The following is a 20,089-nucleotide window of genomic DNA, read 5'->3' as shown; positions in this document are numbered from 1 at the left end:
GGAGCAACGGATACAATAAATGATATTGGTGGATGTGCAGGTAAAACAACTTTGGATGTGGAAGGCTCCTTTAGGGCCTTGGATAGAGGTGAGGGAAGAGGTGTGGGGGCACAGGTTTTACAGTTCCTGCGGTGGCAGGGTGAAGTGCCAGGATGGGAGGGTGGGTTGTAGGGGGGCGTGGACCTGACCAGGTCGTCACGGAGGGAACGGTGTTTGCAGAAGGCAGAAAGGGGTGGGGAGGGAGATTTTTCCCTGGTGGAGTCTTTTTGGAGGTGGCGGAAATGTCGGCGGATGATTTGGTTTATGCGGAGGTTTGTAGGGTGGAAGGTGAGCACCAGGGGCGTTCTGTCCTTGTTACGATTGGAGGGGTGGGGTCTGAGGGCGGAGGTGCGGGATGTGGACGAGATGCGTTAGAGGGCATCTTTAACCACGTGGTATTTCTGCATCAGTGGTGCTGGAAGAGCACAGCAATTCAGGCAGCCTACTTTAAAGGGCATTTAACTAGACATTGGATAGGCATATGGACGAGAATGGAATAGTGTAGGTGTTAGATGGGCTTCAGATTGGTTCCACAGGTCGGCACATTATTGACGGCCGAAGGGCCTGTCCTGCATTGTTATGTTCTATGTTCACTAACAGGAAAGACTAGGAAACGAGGGCACGGCCTCCAAGTAAAGGGAAATGAAATGAGGAGGAACTGTTTTTATAAGATATATTTAACTTGTGATAAGTGGTCCTATAGGTGTGGCATTAATGCAGAATCTCTTGCAACACTGCCTAAATGTTAACTTTACAGCCAATTGAATAAATACAGTTCCAACCAGGTATTATGAAATTAGTGTTTCCTAAGTTAAATCCACATTGTGATTTTTGATTAAAACTCCTTCATGGATTTGCTATCACTTTATTATTCACTTCTTTACCAACTGCCATCTGCACTGTGAAATAAATAATTTGCACTATCATATTCAGATGACTGCATTAATGGCAAGACCACATTTGTTGCCCTAGCAAGATCCTTGGAAGTATAGCATCTGAGTGACTGTAGTTTGTATACATGCATCTTAAACGCCTTGGAAGTTCCTTGCCAACGTTTACAACTGGCAATTGAGGTGAAGTAGTACCACTGGTGTAGTTTTTAAATGAGCCTTACAATACATTCAGTTTTCTTTTAGAAGAGCCAATTATTTGATATTAGCAGTTTGAAAGCAGGGATATTACTTCAGGTATCTTCAGTTATTAGTGTCATGGCATTGTGTCCTGGTGCTAATTTGAGTCTGTTCAGACACCTTTTAAATACATGAACAAATTGTAGACACGTGTTGAGAGTGGAGGTTTCTCCACTGTTACACATTTGGTACATTTGTACTGTGCATCTACGAAGGTGACAAATGTAAATTAGATAGACTTGTTGTGGTCTTGTATTGCTCATGAATGGCCATGTTCCTCTGGTGCCATTTACAATATCCTTGGCTTTACTGTTGAAAAACAACGTGGAAACACTGCACTTTATGTTTCTGCAAGTGTTGCTAAATGTATGGCTCTTAATATTATTTGACCGAAGCCCACTGTAGCAATTGCAGCATAATGATGTACAGTGTTAAAAGATTATTTTAAAAACTCACATTATACTCTTCCTGAACTGTACAGCATGCCGAGGGGTAGCCAGTGTTATTGGCCTGTTAACCTCCTTCAGTTCAGTTTGGTTTTCAATCAAGGAACTGGATGCCTGCGTATTTTACCCATTTTGAATTATATTATGTGTAATTTATGGCTAAATGTTTTTAGAAATGTTTTTTTAAATTATATTTATTTGAAGAATAATCTTTAGTTTGTCAGATAATGAAAACAAATCCTCTGTGTTGATTAAGCAGTGTTGCTGTTATGTGAAGGAGTGTGTTGGCTTAAGCCGAATGATCGGTGAAATCAACTATTTTGTTATGAATTGTCATTTTCCTCATTTTTTTTAATGTTGGTGTATTTTATTTGAATTATAGATCGACCAGTTAAAACAAGATTTGTCCAAGAAGGAATCTGAACTCCTTGCCTTACAAACCAAGCTTGAAACATTGAACAATCAGAATTCTGATTGTAAACAGCACATTGAGGTTCTCAAAGAATCACTCACTGCCAAAGAACAGAGAGCTGCCATACTTCAAACAGAGGTAAATTCAGGACACTTGACTTTCATCTGTCATGGGTGAACTTGATAGAATTCTGAACTTGATGTAGTTCTGAACATTTGATTTGGACTTTCTACAAAATAATGACTGTTCTGTGCAGTTGATCTTCATTAGTATAGCAAAGGGCAATTGAAGCCAGATTTCATACTTGGGTGGAGTAAAGTTATAGATGGTTTCTATTATAAATAGATATACAAATCTGTAATGGGAAAAGCTGATTAGAAGTGTGCATTCATGCAAGATTTCTGTTATAGATATTTGATTAATAGCTCTTGGTGTACTATATGAAATGATTGTAAGACATTATTTGGTTATTGCTCAATGAGAAGGTGATTGATAAATCTCTTGAAGAAAGAAAATGATATCAGCCTATGGGCAGTTGCCAAGACTTCATCTTACAGAGACTTTTAAAAATTAACTTGTGTCTTTCGATTACTTTAAATAGTTAGATTCAATGAAATGCTTAATTTTCATCATTGGCAAATTAAAACATTTTCTTAAGTGGTACTGTTCGAGGACAGTCACTTATTGCATATGCTACAGTTTCCTTTGTCATTTGAGGCATAGATTATTCGAGCAAGGATGTTCTACTGGAGCTGTGCAGACTTTGGTTAGGCCACAGCTAGAGTACTGAGTGCAGTTCTGTCACTGCACTATATGAAGAATGTAATTGCACTGGAACAGGTAGAGGAGATTCTCTTGGATGCTGCCTGGGATAGAGTGTTTTAGCTCTGAAGAGAGACTGCAAAAGCTTGGTTTGCCTTTTTTGGAACAGGAAATGTTGAGGAAGAAACATCTAAGAGATGCATACACCATGAGGAGCATGAACAGGTGGATAGAAAGCAGCTGCTTCCCTTAGTTGAAGGGTCAGTAACAGTAGCTGGTTCTATGTCGTTAGGGCAAAGGATGGCCCATGGGCAGTTGGATTCTGCTCGAAGCAGCTTGAGAGCTAGAATTGGGTTGTTTATAAATGCTGGAGTGCAGCTTTGTAAGGCTGTTTCTCTTCAGACACTGGAGTACAGTCTGACCGGAATAATGGGACAATGGTCTCATGGAAATGAAGACCGTGAATGCCTGAGATTTGTTGAGAGGAATGTGGGATCTGTCTTGACGGAATCTGTTATTTAATCTATCCTATGTGGTAATGAACTACAGTTTATCTGTTAATCCATATTTAGCTCATGTCAATTCTAGATGTAGGAGTGTAAGTATTTTGCGGGTGTGTATTAATACATTTATATATATGATTTTGTGTAATTTTGAGAACCTGTGGAATCTTGTGCCTTTATCCTCTAAGTGTCTGGAATTTCAGACTTGGTCTACTTGAAACACAAATGTTACTGGTTCTTAACCAGATCATAACATAAATTTGGCAGCCTCGTGTGGCAATATGGCAGTAGTGGTCAACTTTGCACAGAAGTGCTAAGGCTTGTTTAGGTACATAAAAAGTAGAATGATTGTCAGAAAAGATAGTTAAGGTGACTTTCTGATAGCAGAAAGTAAATTGCTTAACATGGTGCTTGAGTTTTTGCTGCATTTATGAAGGAGGATGATGGGAGAACATGTAGAAATAGTTAATAGATATATATGGAGTTAAGACATCAATTGCATTAAAGGTTGATGTGATTTATTGTTAATGCATTTGTGGAGAAGAAATAGATATTATCAGGTGATTTTGAAATTATCAAAAAATTCAAGCATGGTGCATGTCCAAAAATCATGCAGCACAGAACCTGGTATTTTGACTCATTCATTCCTGAGGTAATTCTTTGAAAGAGTAGCAGCTGAACAGTTAAGATTGCTTTGGGTGAGAAGACTGCTAGAGGCAATTGAAAGGAGGACAATTGGTGAACCTTTAAGTAAGTTAGAGCTTGAGAGGAAACACATGTTACTGTGGGTCAAGTTAGATTGGTATTTCAATTCTGGGACTTCAACTGGAGTGTAATTCAGGATTTAGGGATGGAATTCTCTTATTTGCAATAAGTTTGGGTGGTTTTGGGTAAACTTCTAATAGGCATTGTCCTAAAGCACAAAACTATCTTTAATCCTAGCCTCCTTTCAAACCTCCTTCAGAGAGTTCACAAGATGCAGGAATCTAAAAATGCCATATTGGTGCCAAAGTGAATGTAGTGGTTGGGGCTGCGAAATGATCCTGTCCAAAGCAGAAGAGTTTTCAGTCTGTATCTAGTTATGACCGAAATTATTTTGGGAGTGCTCGAAATAAAAATATTTATTTTTCCCACTACGTTCCAGAATTATCAAGAAGTAGCAAGTTATAGCTAATTAGGGTTTGTAAACATTGATTTGTTACGGCCAGAACATTACTCAACAAATATGTTTTTTTTCCCTCGAATGATAGTAGAATCATAGAATCCCTACAGCAAGGAAGTAGCCCATTGACTTCATACTGACCATCCAAAGAGCATCCCACACCCATCCCTGTAACGTTGCATTTCCCATGGCTAATCCACCTGCACAACCCTGGATATTTTGGGCAATTTAGCATGGCCACTGCACCTAACCTGCATGCCATTGGACTGTGGGAGGAAACCCAAGCATTTGGAGGAAACCTATGCAGACATGAGAGAACGTGCAAACTCCACTCAGACAGTTGGCCGAGGATAGAATTGAACCTGGTCTCTGGTGCTATGAGGCAGCAGTGCTCAGCACTGAGCCAAACTTTGAGATTAAGGTCCATGGTATTAAAGGTAAAACAATATGTTGGTAAGAGATTGGCTAAAGGATAGGAAGCAGAGAATGAAAGTGGTGGATGTTTCCCAGATTGGCAATATTCAGATGGTGGGTGCGCCAGAGACACAAAAGAATGTACCTGAAACAGAAAAGGTTGTAGGGATGTCCGAGTAAATGTTTCAAAAGATCAGCTGGTATATCAAGTCCCTACAGACCCGTCTGAGGGATGATAGAAAATGATTTTCACTTATCATTGAATCGCTGCTAAGTGTACAGAAATTTTGGTTTCTGGAAGATTGGAAGAAATATTTTCAGGGGTTTATACAAAATATTTGATCGTAAATGGCCGTCGAAGATAATTCAATTACTGTTTCAGTCAATTGGATAATAATTGAAAGTAAATTATTAATAATACTGGAACAAAGCCACAGTCAGCTAAATGACTTCTCTATTCAATTTTCTCTGATTTGATGACTCTTGAGACCAAAAGATCACAAGGTTCAGGAGCAGAATTAGCCCATTCAACCCATTGAGTCTGATTTGTCATTCAGTGAGATCATGGCTGATCTGGAAAGCCTAACTTCATTTTCCTGCATTTTAACTATAAATCCTCGAGTCCCTTACTGATTAAGTATCTGTCTGTCTCAGCCTTGACTATACGTAATGACCCAGACTTTTGCAGTAAAGAATTCCACAGATTCATCAATCTCTGAAAGAAGAGGCACCTGGATGTGAATGCATGAGTAGGAAGGGATTAGAGGGATTTGGATCCTTTAAGTGAATACGCTTTTAGTATGGAAGGGCAAAATGTGTTGGTGCAGGCTTGAAGGGCCAAAGGGCCTGTCCTTGTGCTGTTTTGTTCTTTTGTTCTTCTTAAGAAATTCCTCCTCATCTCTGTCTTAATCCCTTATTCTGAGATTATGCCCTCTGGTCCCAGACTCCCTCACAAGGAGAAACACTCTTTCTGCATCCTCAAGTCCTCTTGAAGAATCTTCTATGCTTCAATGAGGTTGACTCTCATTCGTCCATATTCCAACAAGTACAGGTCCAATCTGACAAAGACCTTGCTCTTCCCTTTTCTTTTTCTGCTTGCCTAACTCGTGGGAAAGGCAGTTTGATTGCTTTATTTTATTTTTTTAGAATCTATAAGTTAGCTCATTCTAAACATGTTTCAATGTCGGTACTTAACTGTTTTTAAATATTTTTCTGTATGCCCATGTTTGTGTGTCTGTCTCTCTCCTTCCACTGTCCCTTCCTCATTCCAGTGTAAAAATGTTTTGGATTTTCACTGAACTTGACAAAAAGTGTTTATTGTTTCATTCTTGATTGTGGATGCAGTGATCAGTACAATCTTTCAGCCATCCCCAAAGGGGGAATATTTCTGATAGGGTGGGGGTGTCCAATTTTCTTTTAATCAAACTTGGCAAACCAGTGCAAAAGCACTGCAGAGGATTTAACCATTTTCATAAGGTTGCAATTCTAGAAAGAGCAGTTACTGCTGTCCAGTTTCTGTAGTGTAAAGCATTAATTTCAAGCAACAGAATTTAACTACAAAGTTTTCATACTTAAGATAGGAAGAATGATTCTTGAAAACTGAAATATTTGCATGTTACAAGTTGGAATGGATTTTTAAAAATGTTTTTTCCTTGCAATAAGTATGATAGAAATTGTTTGATTTGCAAAAATTGCTCACTTGCCCATATGGGGCAGAAATGAAGAATTCTAGTTAATGTCTTGCCCTATTTGCAGGGAGCAATTTTGGAGAAAGATTAAGTGTAATTGCCTCTCCATGTGCAAAGTATTTTGGCACTAAGGAAGCTAACTATGTCACATCAAAAGCTATTAGCTGGATATTTTCTGCAAGCATCCTAATGGGTTAATACAGGGTTGGGTAAACTTTCCAGCCTGAGAGCCACATCTGGGTACGGAAATTATACACTGGACCTTGAATGCTCAAGAAAAGAACAGTTCATGTTCTAGCGATATTGTTTTGTTTATAAATCAATGCAATGTTTAAAAGGTAATACTGTTGAACAATGCAGTGTTGAAGATTTGTATAATTGAATTATTTGTTGACTATAGCTGTATTGCCCTTCTCAGGATGTAAATATTATTACCCAGTATCTAAAACCTTACAGTACTTTGTACTATGTAAGTATTTAGAAGTCTGTCCATTCATAGATGTCTTAAGTTATGTTTAAACCCATAATTCTTTGTCTGGTCACATCTTTGTTTGAATGTTGTCAACTACATCTCATGCTGTGATTTTACAATAGGACAGGACCACGGGCAGACCCTGAGTTTACCCCAGCTGGATTGAACCTCACACTGTTACTCACACAGTAGCTATGAACCGAACTCTGCTGACTGCTCTGTTAAATCAAGTTTTGTGTAAGCATAAGGAATTCTCTCCATTGCAGGGGCTATCATCTCACATGCTTTCTGTCTCCAAAGCTCTGCCCATCTCAGAAGTATAATGCTTAATACTGATCAAAGCTCTTTAAAAAACTGTGAAGTTCTAGTTTTTAAAGGCCTGAAATTAATTTTCTCAGGCTTGCTTGCAGCGGTGCCCTGGAGATTGGGGAGTTCCAAGCAATCTGCAAGGATTGGTGACTTGAGACCAATAGTTAGTAACAGTTTCCTGCCAAGGAAAGGATGCTGATTGCTGGGAGGAAGAAAGAATATCTATAATAGTAGTGGGTGGAATCTCATGGAGGCAGTGGGCATCTTGCTGTCAACCTGAGAGCCAGTGAGATGTCTGGGTCCTTTCTTTTTGAAAACGTACATTAAATCTTGTGTCACCCTGGCAATTGACAGGTCAGCATTTTCCCCAGGGCTAAAATTCCATCTCTTAGTAATGTTGCTATAGTCCTACTGCATAGGGCTGCTCTCTCATGGTTGAATCTGAGGGTCACCATGCCTCAGGTGAGGGGAGAGGTTGAGAAAGAGACTCCTTAATGGTAACCTCAGCTGGTGCGGAAATTGGACCCCACTGTTAGTGGCATCACTCTGCAAAGCTGTCCAACCAACTGAATTATCTGACCTCCAAGTAGTTGCTGACTCATTAGAAACTGATGATGATCTTGTTTCGAACAGTTCCACTGCTAGGCAGAGGTAACTTGCTGATATGGCACCCACTTGAGGCATAGGATGGAGGGGGTTCCCAGGCACAAGCAATTGCAGGTGTGTGTTTATTTGGAAGCACAAGCTTTCAGAGTGCTGCTCCTTCATCAGCTGGTTGTCGGGTGATGAAGGAGCAGCGCTCCGAAAGCTAGTGCATCTCACCTGATCCAACACCGGCAAATCCAAACCAATAGCGATGGCAGGTGTTGAGTCTGAGAAGTCTCTCTTCTCCCCCTCCCCCGCCAGATACCTGGTCCCTTGTGCGTGAGAGAACTCTTTGGGATCCTACAAACAAATACATCAGGATTTGCTTGTAGTGCTCCCTGCATCGTGAACCCACCAGCAGTGATCAGGTGAAGTGTTATGGACTAGGCTACACCACTCGAGACATTCTAAAGCAGGCAGCCCCAGACCATAACGTTGCAATTTGTTTCAGTAAGTGTACAGTGAACATTACCCGGAGTAAGTTAGCTGACTACTAGATTTTAAAACAGACAAAAGTTTATTCACAAAATTACACAGAAAACACAAAGAACAGAATAAAACCCCCCTACAGAACTCAGTCAATCCAAACCAGACTTAATTATTTTGTTCTGAATATACACAATTGTCCCAATAAGCAAACTCCCTTTAATACCCAGTATAAATGGAACACATGCTTACAGGTTGAAGTTGAAGGGCAGAAAGAGAGAGTTTCCACACAGCTCACTGTTGAACTCCTCACCAGTTCAAGACTGAACTAAATTGCTCAGCTAGAGAGCTGACCACTCCCTATCATTAGGAAACTGAGGTCTGCAGATGCTGGAGATAAGAGTTGAGTGTGTGTTGCTGGAAGGACTCTGGCCCAAAACATCGATTTTCTTGCTGTTCTGATGCTGCCTGACCTTCTGTGCTTTTCCAGTAACACACACTCTCACTCCCTTTCATTATCCAGGTCACTTCTAAAACATGACCACTTTGACCTGAAGTCTTATCTGTTACATATAAACAAAAGGTCCTCAAAATCCTTTTCATCTCTGTACCAAACCAGACTGATTGGAGCCCGGCTGGGTTTATTACCCCTCTGGAAAAAAGTCAAGGACAAAGTATCCTTCAGCCAAGGAACAGCTTTTGGAAAAAAGGGACTATCTTTGAGACATAGCTATTGAGTTCCTGAATTGGTGGAAAGATTGGAATGTTTGTTTATTTTTGTTTTACAGGGTGCTTTCGAAAAAAAATTAACATATTTAGCTAATCATCCTGTTCAGAAATGCTATTATACACCACTGGAGCGAGTTGGCCTTCCACTCCAGAAATAGGGATGCTACCACTGTCCCACAAGGAGGCCTAGTGTAGCATCATCTGCTTAATTGTCACTCAATGTTTGGCTCTCTGATGGAAGATGTGAACAAGACCGGCCATAGCAACCAAGATAGTTTCTATGCCTCTCAAACTAGTGTGCTGCTCCTGGATTAACATACTCATGCATTAGTGGAAGTTATTCTTATAAAATATGAAGGACAAGGCTTTCTATAATTTAACATAAATTATTCTTTACATGAGACGTGATCTATATCTAATTTTAAGGCCTAATTATTACATTATGGAGTTAGTGGATAAATGTTTATTAGAGTTTTTAACGTAGTTGTATAAATACATTACAGCTACTTATGTAATTATTGTTCAGTACTTTTAGTTCTCAGTTCAAGAAGAAATTTAATATGGATCAAATTTTCTGATTTAATAGAAGCCATAGTTTTGTTTTGACAACACTAGTAAAATATAATCATGACAAAATTCATCAGGATCTTTTATCTTTTTGAAACACTAGAATTTTTGTGGTTCACAAAAGCTTCATTGTAATAATGAAGGGTTATTATGTGCATATCTATGCAAGAGTTTGTGTATGGAAAGCTGTGACCCCTAACTTAAAACTCCTTTGTCACATTGGAATGATCGTAACAAGTATTTACCCAACAACCTGGTGCTGTTAGAAAATTCTAAGTCACTGAAATGCCACTGAGATTTGGAAGAAGCAGTTTTCACCAATCTCTTTAGGGGGTTTGTTCTCATAACCAGGATCTGGGAAAATAATGTGAATGCAAAGTTACCATGAAATATGACATATTTACATAAATTCAGTCAAAAGGTACAGGTCTGGTGTTTGGTGGTGTTATGAAATTGAAGGCATGTACTGTATCTTTAAGAGAGTGTGAAAGCTGGCATGCACTTCGCAGGCACAAAGTGTGCTGGAAAATTTAAAACTGTAACATTTGGCTGTGAAACAAATAGCTGAGCTGAGTTGTTGTGTTTCCACAACAATTTGAATTTAGCCAATTAGCTTAAACTATGCCCCAAGATACTAAAACCCAATAGAATTTGAATCTTACTGTTTTGATTAAATAAACCAATGAGATGATCCGATGTTTTGTGGCATAAAAAGCCGGCATTTTGAACGGTTAGCCAGAGAGAGACCAAGAGCACACTTCCGCCATACAAACTGCCTGCAGACCCGCTGTCTGAAAAGTACCCTTTCATATGAATAATCTGTGCAGCAGAAGACTGAAAACGGTCCAGAGAGAATCTATTGATTGAGGACGTTTGACACCTGAAGATGGTAACTGGTTTTGAAACTTTATCTTTTTGTAAATTTAACAGGGGCTTTATCGGATCAGTATATTGTTGTTGAGTGGGAGGTAGATAAGTCGTTAAGGCAAAGGAGGCTTACAGAGCAGATAGTTGATGTTTCATGTTTCTTTTGGAGTTAAATAATAAATTTTTTTTTTCTTTAAATAATGGAATTTGGGTAGTTCTCTGTCACTCATAGTTGAGCAGATTATGAGGCAAGGTGAGCTTTTCTGTGTGCCTGGTTTAAATAAGCAGAAGTGTTTGCCCCGTGTTTTCCCTGGAGTATCAGAGACTGAGAGCTGACCTTATGGAGGTTTATAAAATCGTGAGCGGCATGGATGGGATAAGTAGACAAGGTCTTTTCCTTTGGGTGGGAGAGTCCAGAACTAGAGGGCATAGGTTTAGGGTGAGAGGAGAAAGATTTAAAAGATACCTAAGGGATAATTTTTTCATGCAGAGGGTGGTGCATGTATGGAATGAGCTGCCAGAGGAAGTAACATGGACTAGTACAATCACAACATTTAAAAGGCACTTGAATAGGTATGTGAATAGGAAGGGTTTAGAGGGATATGGCCAAGTGCTGGCAAATGGACTAGATTTATTTAGGATATCTGGTCGGCATGGACGAGTTGGACCGAAGGGCCTGTTTCCGTGTTGTACACCTCTATAACTCTGACTCTCTGACTTGAGCTCTGTTCCTTGTGTTAAAAACAAATTTTCATTTTTACATGTTTAAAGTTCATAATTTTAGTAGTAGTTCTCTGTTATTGAATCTGCTATATTATCAAATTTAACATGATCAGACAAACCAATATTATTCCCAGATCCTTATGGCTCATTATGTGAAAATGGCAGAAGGCTTGAGGAAACTTAACTGGATTGCCCTATTGACCAAAGTTAATAGGTCAGGTTTGTTTTGGGAAAATAATGGTGAGCACTTACCAGTAGCTATGTGGCAATGGTGTAGCAGCGTCTGGTGAGGAGCAGATGTGTGATTAAACAGTACCTCTGTTTCCACGTGACAAAGTTAAAGGCCCTATCCTGTGTAAAGCAGATGCTAACTTGTATTTAAGCACTTTGCAAGTAAATCTCCTGTTGTGAAACTGTGCTTTGTTCTTAATACTGGACAAGCTTGGTCCAGAGTCCAACCTAGCCTGTTCGATCCTAATATTTTGGTTTTCTTGTTAGTTATTGAACAGATTCACAAGAGCTGCCAGTGTACGTTTAATAAAAAAACAGAAAACCTTCATTTGTCAAGAGGAAAAAAAACATGAACTATATAACACTAAACAAGGAGAGATTGGAGAGATTTAATTTGAAAAAATATTCAAATTCACATTTTCTTCTATCCTTACAAACACCCAAAACTCGGCAGAGTCAACACCATCTCCAGATTAAGGCTTCATGCAAAGGCTGGTATGCTTTTGCTGATTCCTTCCAGTGAATTCGAGATTCTTTGGAGTTAAGGTGCCTTTGGAGTTAAAGTATACAAAGTATAACTCTATTAAATGCATTTGACATGTTTTTTTTCTTCAGTTATTATTTGTTCCACAAGGCATCTAAAATAAACTGTAACATAAACTTATTGTGACTTAAAGTAAACCCCATGAGTTCCCTAAACAGCAGTCCTTCAGTCTATGGCAGACACGATACTGACAGATTTTCTGCATTGTTCTGCCTCCTCTGAGTCATTGCACCCTTGTTTTGTTTCACATATTGAGCTGTTCCCTCACATTCTTGAAGTCTCACTGAAATGCTTGTAAATAACCCAGCCCTGCACACTTATCCCTATGAATCCACAAGAACATTGAAGTTGAAGCATGTTTAATACACACCAAATCAAATTAATTACTGCATTGTTCTTAACAGTGGTAATCTTTAATTATTGTCGATCATCGTTTCTGGCTTTGGAAATCAACTTTAGTCTGGAATCATTAATAGCTGTGAAGATTTTGTTTAGAAAATGAATATTAAATTTCAAAACGTTTCTATTTTTTTCTTTATCTCTCAATTCAATGTTTTTTGCCCATGTCAGAGACAGCTGCGTCTTTGGTTCCTGGAGAAAATCCTGTTCCAAAAACCTGGATATTTGCTTCTGAAAGCTATGTCATGAACATTGAAAACCTATTCAATATCTTAAGTTTGGAAACTCTTTGACAAGTTGCTGTCCTGTAGTTTAACAGTAAGAAATGGAAATATTTTGATATGGTGGCAAAGACTAATTATTTACACTAGTGACTTAGTGTGGGGTTAACTCGTGGATTTCTACACGAGTCAGCATTATTTGCAAGTCTGAGGTTTGGGGATGAGTAAAATAAATTGTAAGTAAAGCTAGATTTATTTTATCAGGCAGGTACATTTGTTTAAAAATGGTGTGATCAGTCTGGCTAGAACCTACTTCAAATTTGTACATTTAAGAGCTGCTTATTAAAAGCTGCTGAGGTTGAGAAGTGTCTCTCCTTTATAGTGAATGACCATTGTTAAAATTAATGCAAAAACAAATAGCATCTTGGGATATATCCGTGCAAATTAAATCTAAAAGAATAAATGCTATCCTTTCTTTGTCTAAGACCTTGGTAAGTCGACATCTTGAACAGTGTATCTAGTTCTAGTCGTCCAATCACAACAAGAACTTGCACTTACATTTAATGGTGATGTAGAGTGCTGAGAGAGCTTGAAGGAGGGCAACAAATGACTGCTTTGTTTAAGGGCTCTCAGTTGCCACAGTAGACTGAGGACTGGGGCTTTTCATGTAACACAAATGCCAGGAAGACTTGATACTTGAATCCTTAAATTAATGAATGGATTAGATTGTGTTTTAATGTGTTCATGGGATGTGAAAATTGTTATAAAGGACATCATTTATTTTCGATCCCTGTTTGCCTAGAGAACAGTTAAGAGTTAACTATGCTGCTTTAGGTCTAGAGTCACATGTAGGGTAGACCAGGTAAGGTCTGTACATGAGTAGGGTATTGCAGCTTTACAGTTTGGGTAGATTTAGAGCATGGAAGCAAGGAATTAGATGAGAAGCTAGGATGGCACCTTTCACTATAAACTTCTATAAGGTCATCCCTCAGCCTCTTATGTTCCAAGGAAGATGGCCCCAGCCTATTCAGCTTCTCCCTATGGTTTAAACCCTCCAAGCCTGGCAACCACCTTGTAAATCTTTTCTGAATCCTTTCAAATTTCATAACATAGCTGAGAAAGTAAGTTTTGGTATCATGCTTTCTCCAGAGAATAACCCTTGAATAGTTAGTGGTTGAGGAGAAGGTAGGAATTCTGAATCTCAATGCAACATTAAAAGAATCATTTAATGTGGATTGTACTATGTACTGAGGTGTGTTTAGCTATGGGTAAATATATTACTTTTGAGCCACCATTTGTTCAAGTTGAAGTATGCTTCCGTAATCATAGATTTGAAGTAGTTTAGAAGCTGCATGCCCTATGAGCATCTGCCAGGCTGCTTGTATACTGGTAAATTATCCTTATAATACTTCATCAGGCTATAATTAATTAAATAGCTTTGTCTCAGCAGACACATTCTGTGAACAACCTATCTACAGATTTGTGTATTTCTATATAGTAACTTTTCCTCTGAATCATGATTGGTCATATTCTCAAACTTCGTAAGTACTTTCTTTTTACCAGATTGTTGATTGTAAATTGAAAGCTAGAATTTTTAGGTAAACAGCAGAAATATAACACTTTGCTAATTGATCAGTTCACACAAGCAACTTTGAGGGTTGGGGGAGAGTGAAGAGAATTGCTAGACTTGTAAGGGGGAAACCAAGTGTAGAAAATATTGTATTTTAGAAATTGTTCTCACTCAAATCAAAAGCATCAAGTTGTCACATGCGGAGAAATATTCCAGTACATGCCTGGTAATCTTAAACATAAATGAGTAGAATAAGTATACATTAATTTTATTGTGACTATGTTTAAATATTTCAATTTCCATTCTTTAATTTTCCCAGTCTTAAAGTTGTGCACCCTAATCTCAGGCAATTGTAACTTTACATTTGTGGAATAGAACACCTACTTTATTAGATATGCTAAAGGAATTGTAATTATTCCTTGTTGAATGGCTCAGAGCTTTCTCTTGATAATTTTGTTTTTCTAGGAACTATGATGCACAATAAACTGAACACACATTTGTTGCTTAATCCAAATATATTTTTTCTTGGCATGAGTGAAATTAAAAGTTGTCTTAAAGTCATGGACAAATCTTTTTCTCTTATTTTAAATTCATAAGTCAGAATTTCAGTCGTAAGTGGTATATGACTGTACCAAATGACTCATGACCCTGGTCAACAAATGTATATTATTTTAGATCCAAATATATGTGGAGTAAGCAACAAATATGTATTAGGCTTATTGTGCATCGTAGTTTCTAGAAACACAATTATCAAGAGTAAGCTCTGAGCCAGTCAACAAGGAATAATTACAATTCCTTTACCGAATCTAATAAAGTAAATGTTCTATTCCACAAATGTAAAGCTACAATTGTCTGAGACTAGAGTGCATTTTACTATGTGCTTGAAGAATAGCAAATTGTTTCAGTAGATTTCAGAGGGTTAAATGAAGCTATGTAAACTTTTCTTGTACCAGTATATGTAGCCTCTGTTTAGATTCTTTCTTTATTAATGATGTGAAAACATTGGGGTCAGATAAAAATGAGCTTAGGTCAGATTACAAGAACTGCCTAAAGTTTTAAAATTGTAGTTACTCTACAAAGATGTTGTTTGAATAGGATGAAAGGAGATACAATGAAAGTTTCAATGTTTTGCAGCTGTTGGATGTGGCTTACCATATAAAACATTTTCATGTGGCTTATAGCCCTGTAAATTGCTGTTTTATTTAAATGTATTTCTCAGTCTGTTTGTAGTTTTCATCCTCCCTTTGTGAAAGGAAAGGATTCATCACTCTAGTCTGGAAGAGAAGCACTAAAATAGACTAAATAGTTGGTCAATCTTAATGACTGATATGATCAGAATAAAATTTTGTCTTTGTAAATGTTGTGAAAATCTTAACTGTTTAAATCTCAGAGAAATAACTCAACGCAATCACATGGAAATACAATAAAAGCAGAACAATCTGTATTTAGATGAATAGTCCAATCTCTATTGATCATAAAATGAGTATTCTTGTCCAAAAAGATTGACCAGAACAAACCAATCATCAAATGATAAATCTGTCTGTTTAAGATTTAATTTTGCAGTTTACAGTTATATAAATGTGCAAGGCTTTACTCTTGCAATTTTCTTTCCTTGATAAATATTAATCATTTGTTATTACTGTCCTGCACCTGTACCATAGAACTCCACAGTCAGGATTATCATTTTGAGTGCATGACCAGCCTGCTGACTTGCGATACAGCATAGAGGACTGAAAAGTGTATTACAGGATTTTGCATAACTGCAACAAAAATCCAACAATTTATCTGGTGCCCATCTTTTTCATATTTAATGGCCAGGTTTATTTTATGCAATTGCATAAACATGGCATTTTATCAATAATTGTGTGTATGTATATAGTTTACTGTTGAATGGATAGTACATGAAGATTTCTTTTGTGTTAAGCTTTTTAGTAAAATTTTGAAGACTATAAATTGCATATATATTTGATGAAGTTAGAAAGTGGGGAAGAAGTATTATGTTGTCTGACCGCCGTGACTTTTTGGTTGCACACTACATAAAGGGATCTAATAATTGTAAGTAACCTAGTTAATAGGGCTGTTTAGCGGAGTGCCAATAAATCAGGGTGTCGAAAATGTAAACAAACTGACAAAATGATTACCATCTGTGAAAGAAGTATTTATAAAACATTAATGTACGTGAGTATGCTGTGGTTTCAGCAGGAAATGGAGAAACATTAGATGTGCTTTAGTACCGGTTACAATTATGAGTCTTAAGATGATCCTGTGTTGCGGCTGAATGCTGATTAACCCCTAACCTCCAACCTCACCCCCACCCACAGCTACCAGTCCACAACGTTCTAGAAAATTTGGGCAAAATTTATTTTTGTCCCTTGTGATGATTTCTGTGCTCTGTACCAATGTATACAACCTTTTAAATTTCATTTGTGCTTTGTGTAAGCAGTGTTTTATCCTGAGAGATTGTTTAACAGAAAGTATTTGTTTGTGGCCGGAAAGTTGTTTAAATACCTTGCTTTCTCAATTAACTCCTTTGCTTAATATGGGGAGAAAGTGTGCAACTTTTCTGCTTCGGCAATTCTATTTTGGCCTCTCTTAGCATTTCCTCAGTCAATGGGATGATCTGACCTCCTGAATTCCCTGTGTCTGATTTCATTACTCAATGATTGTGAAACAGGAGGTGTGAATACATGGTGCAGGAAAACATGCTTAATAGTATTTCTCCTTATTCTCCCACATTTAGAGTTAGATCACTATATAATTTTAAAACATTGTAACTAGCTGAATGACCTGCCAAGTCTGAATTTCACTAATGATCCACTTTGGTTAAATGAGTTTAAATATCATTCAGACTTGGAGCATAAACTTGGGATTTGGAGAAAGGAATCTATTATCTTAACTCCACATGTGCAAGGCCGATTTTTTTTTCTCTAAGGCATTTTCTATACTGACAGAGGTTTGATGATTAGGTTGCACTGAAATGAAATATTGTTAATCATCCTTCCCAAGCATCTCCTGCTTTACTGACAGCAAAATATTGCAGATGTCGGGAAATCTGAAATAAAAACAGAAGTGCTGGAGAAACTTAGATCTGGCAGCATCCATTAACCAAGATATGACTCTTAAGACTCAACTTTTTAACTCACTGTTTCACATTCACAGATGTTGCCAGTCCAGCTGAGTTTTCCAGTCCTGGTTTTTAGCTCCCGGTTACTTGTGACTTTAAGTTTAAGTTTTAGATTTATTCAGAAAAGCTCTCCAGTGTAGAGGACCACAAACGGTGTCTAGAGATTAGCCATAGATATGGAGTAAAATGAAAATAGAATTTCAGTAATAAAATTAGAGATAAGTGAGGAAGTCCTGAAATGAGCTCTCTGGCTGACAGCAACATGAAGTAAATGGACTCAGTTTATCTCTTTGCACTCCGTATAGGTATATTACTGTCATCCCAAAATTATATTTTTTGATCGAAAACATTCTGAATTCAAGTACCACTTTTTAAACTGGTTGTTTACTTTAATAGCTGAAAATGTGTTGCTGGAAAAGCGCAGCAGGTCAGGCAGCATCCAAGGAGCAGGAGAATTGACGTTTCGGGCATGAGCCCTTCTTCAGGAATCTTTAATATTTGAATTTAATGTTTTCCTTAATATTTGAATTGACAATACTGACTAGTGATGTAACTGCGAGAGGCTAAGCAACCAGGGTATTGAGTACAGTTCCTGATGAAGGGCTCCTGCCCGAAACATCGATTCTCCTGCTCCTCAGATGCTGGCTGACCTGTTGTGCTTTTCCAGCACCACACTCTTGACTCTGATCTCCAGCACCTGCAGTCCTCACTTTCTCCTATTGAGTACAGTAGCAAGGAGGATACGATGGAGCTGTATGCAGTGTGATTCAGGCCACAGCTGGAATGGTGTGTGTCGTTCTGGTAGCTACATTATAGGAAAGGTATAATTGCAGCAGAGGAGGTGCAGAAGAGATTCATTAGCATGGGCAGGTGTGATTCAGCGATGAAGAGGGCCTGGGTAAGTTCTATCTTTAGACTAGAGAAGGCTGAGGGGCAATATGGTTGAGAGATACAAAGTTCTGAGGGACATTGACAGTAGATAGGAAGAAACATCTTCCTTTAGTGGAGGGGTCAATAACCAGGGAGTGCAGTTTTAAGAAAAGAAGCAGGCATTTTAGAGAGGAGTTGAGGAAATGATTTTTCACTGAGGGGGTTATGGGTATCTGGAGCTCACTGCCTAAGAAGCTGGTAGAGGCAGGAGCCATCAGATATTTAAGAAATGTTTAGAAATTTGAAATGCTGTAAGGATGTCAGGCCACACGTCAAGTGCTGGAAAATAGGTGAGAATAGATGAATGATGATTGGTGTGTACACAATGGGGTGCACAGCTTCTTCCTGTGCTGTAAATATTCTGATGCTTAAGTCCTGATATCTTCATGATTTTCATGTGCATGCATTTCTAATAGGTACCATTAGGTGGTGATTAGAGCAAGGAAGTCCATTAGGTGCTCCTGCTACTCTGAGATGAGAAAGCTCAACAGATTAAGAATTAAGCCTAAGACTGATCCAGTTTTTTTGTGCCACAGTTGTAGATATTTTTAGCCAACCCATTCAGATGTGTTCTGCAGTGTCGTTTTGTGTCCCTACCTTGGACTGAGACACCTGGGTTCAACTCCTTCCTGTTCCACAGATATTTAATTACATCTCTGAACAACTTAGTTCAAAAAATAGGTCAGATGTGTTCTGACACAGCTTGGATCACTTGGGACATGTACATGGGACTTCTGGCTCAGAGGTAAGGACACCACCACTGCACCACAAAAACACTTTAAAAGTGCCTCGGCTACTTAATGAAAACTAACTGAGGCATTAGTTGGGCTATTGCATAGCAATTTCAGTTGGACTTGTGCCATTTTATTTCATTAACTTCCACAGAATTAAAGTTTTTTTAAAACTTGGGTTTAATTTAGGAGAAATCCACATTTTTAAAAAATGTCTGACTACTGATCAGTAACTGGCTTGCTGAAAGAAAACAGAGTTGTAGTTGATGGAACATGTTCATCTTGGTGTCCAGTTACTAGCGGCGTACCGCAAGGGTCAGTGTTGGGTCCACTGCTGTTCATCATTTTTATAAATGACCTGGATGAGGGCTTAGAAGGGTGGGTTAGTAAATTTGCAGACGACACTAAGGTTGGTGGAGTGGTGAATAGTGACGAAGGATGTAGTAGGTTGCAGAGAGACATAGATAGGATGCAGAGCTGGGCTGAGAGGTGACAGAGCCATTGGCCTTGATTTTTATGTCCTCGTTGTCTACAGGAATAGTGCCAGATGACTGGAGGATAGCAAATGTGGTTCCCTTGTTCAAGAAGGGGAGTAGGGATAACCCTAGTAATTATAGGCCGGTGAGTCTCACTTCTGTTGTGGGCAAAGTCTTAGAGAGAATTGTAAGGGATAGGATTTAGGAACATCTGGATAGGAATAATGTGATCAAGGATAGTCAGCATGGTTTTGTGAAGGGCAGGTAGTGCCTCACAAACCTTATTGAATTCTTTGAGAAGGTGACTAAAGAGGTAGACGAGGGGAAAGCGGTAGATGTGGTGTATACGGATTTTAGTAAGGCGTTTGATAAGGTAGACTACTGCAAAAAATACGGAGGTATGGCATTGAAAGTGAGTTGGAGGTTTGGATTAGGAGTTGGCGGGCCGGAAGAAGACAGAGGGTAGTAGTTGATGGCAAAGGCTCATCTTGGAGTGCCGTCACTAGCGGTGTTCCGCAAGGATCTGTTTTGGGACCATTGCTGTTTGTCACTTTTATAAATGACCTGGA

The 20,089-nt window shown here is 38.5% G+C and overlaps 1 protein-coding gene across 8 annotated transcripts in view; it reads left to right on the top strand.

Annotated features, from left to right (window-relative positions):
• LOC122559010 (ERC protein 2) overlaps positions 1-20,089 on the top strand; it is an 825,386-nt gene that overhangs the window by 236,967 nt on the left and 568,330 nt on the right. For all 8 annotated transcript variants that reach the window (XM_043708089.1, XM_043708091.1, XM_043708092.1 and 5 more), the window contains one exon: positions 1,998-2,165. In XM_043708089.1, coding sequence (XP_043564024.1) covers positions 1,998-2,165 — 168 coding nt within the window. The remainder of the gene's footprint in view (positions 1-1,997; positions 2,166-20,089) is intronic.

Source organism: Chiloscyllium plagiosum, chromosome 18 (assembly GCF_004010195.1).
Source record: "Chiloscyllium plagiosum isolate BGI_BamShark_2017 chromosome 18, ASM401019v2, whole genome shotgun sequence".
Classification (NCBI taxonomy): domain Eukaryota; kingdom Metazoa; phylum Chordata; class Chondrichthyes; order Orectolobiformes; family Hemiscylliidae; genus Chiloscyllium; species Chiloscyllium plagiosum.
Note: the sequence above shows the minus strand (reverse complement) of the source record. Positions and strands in the feature narration are given on the sequence as shown.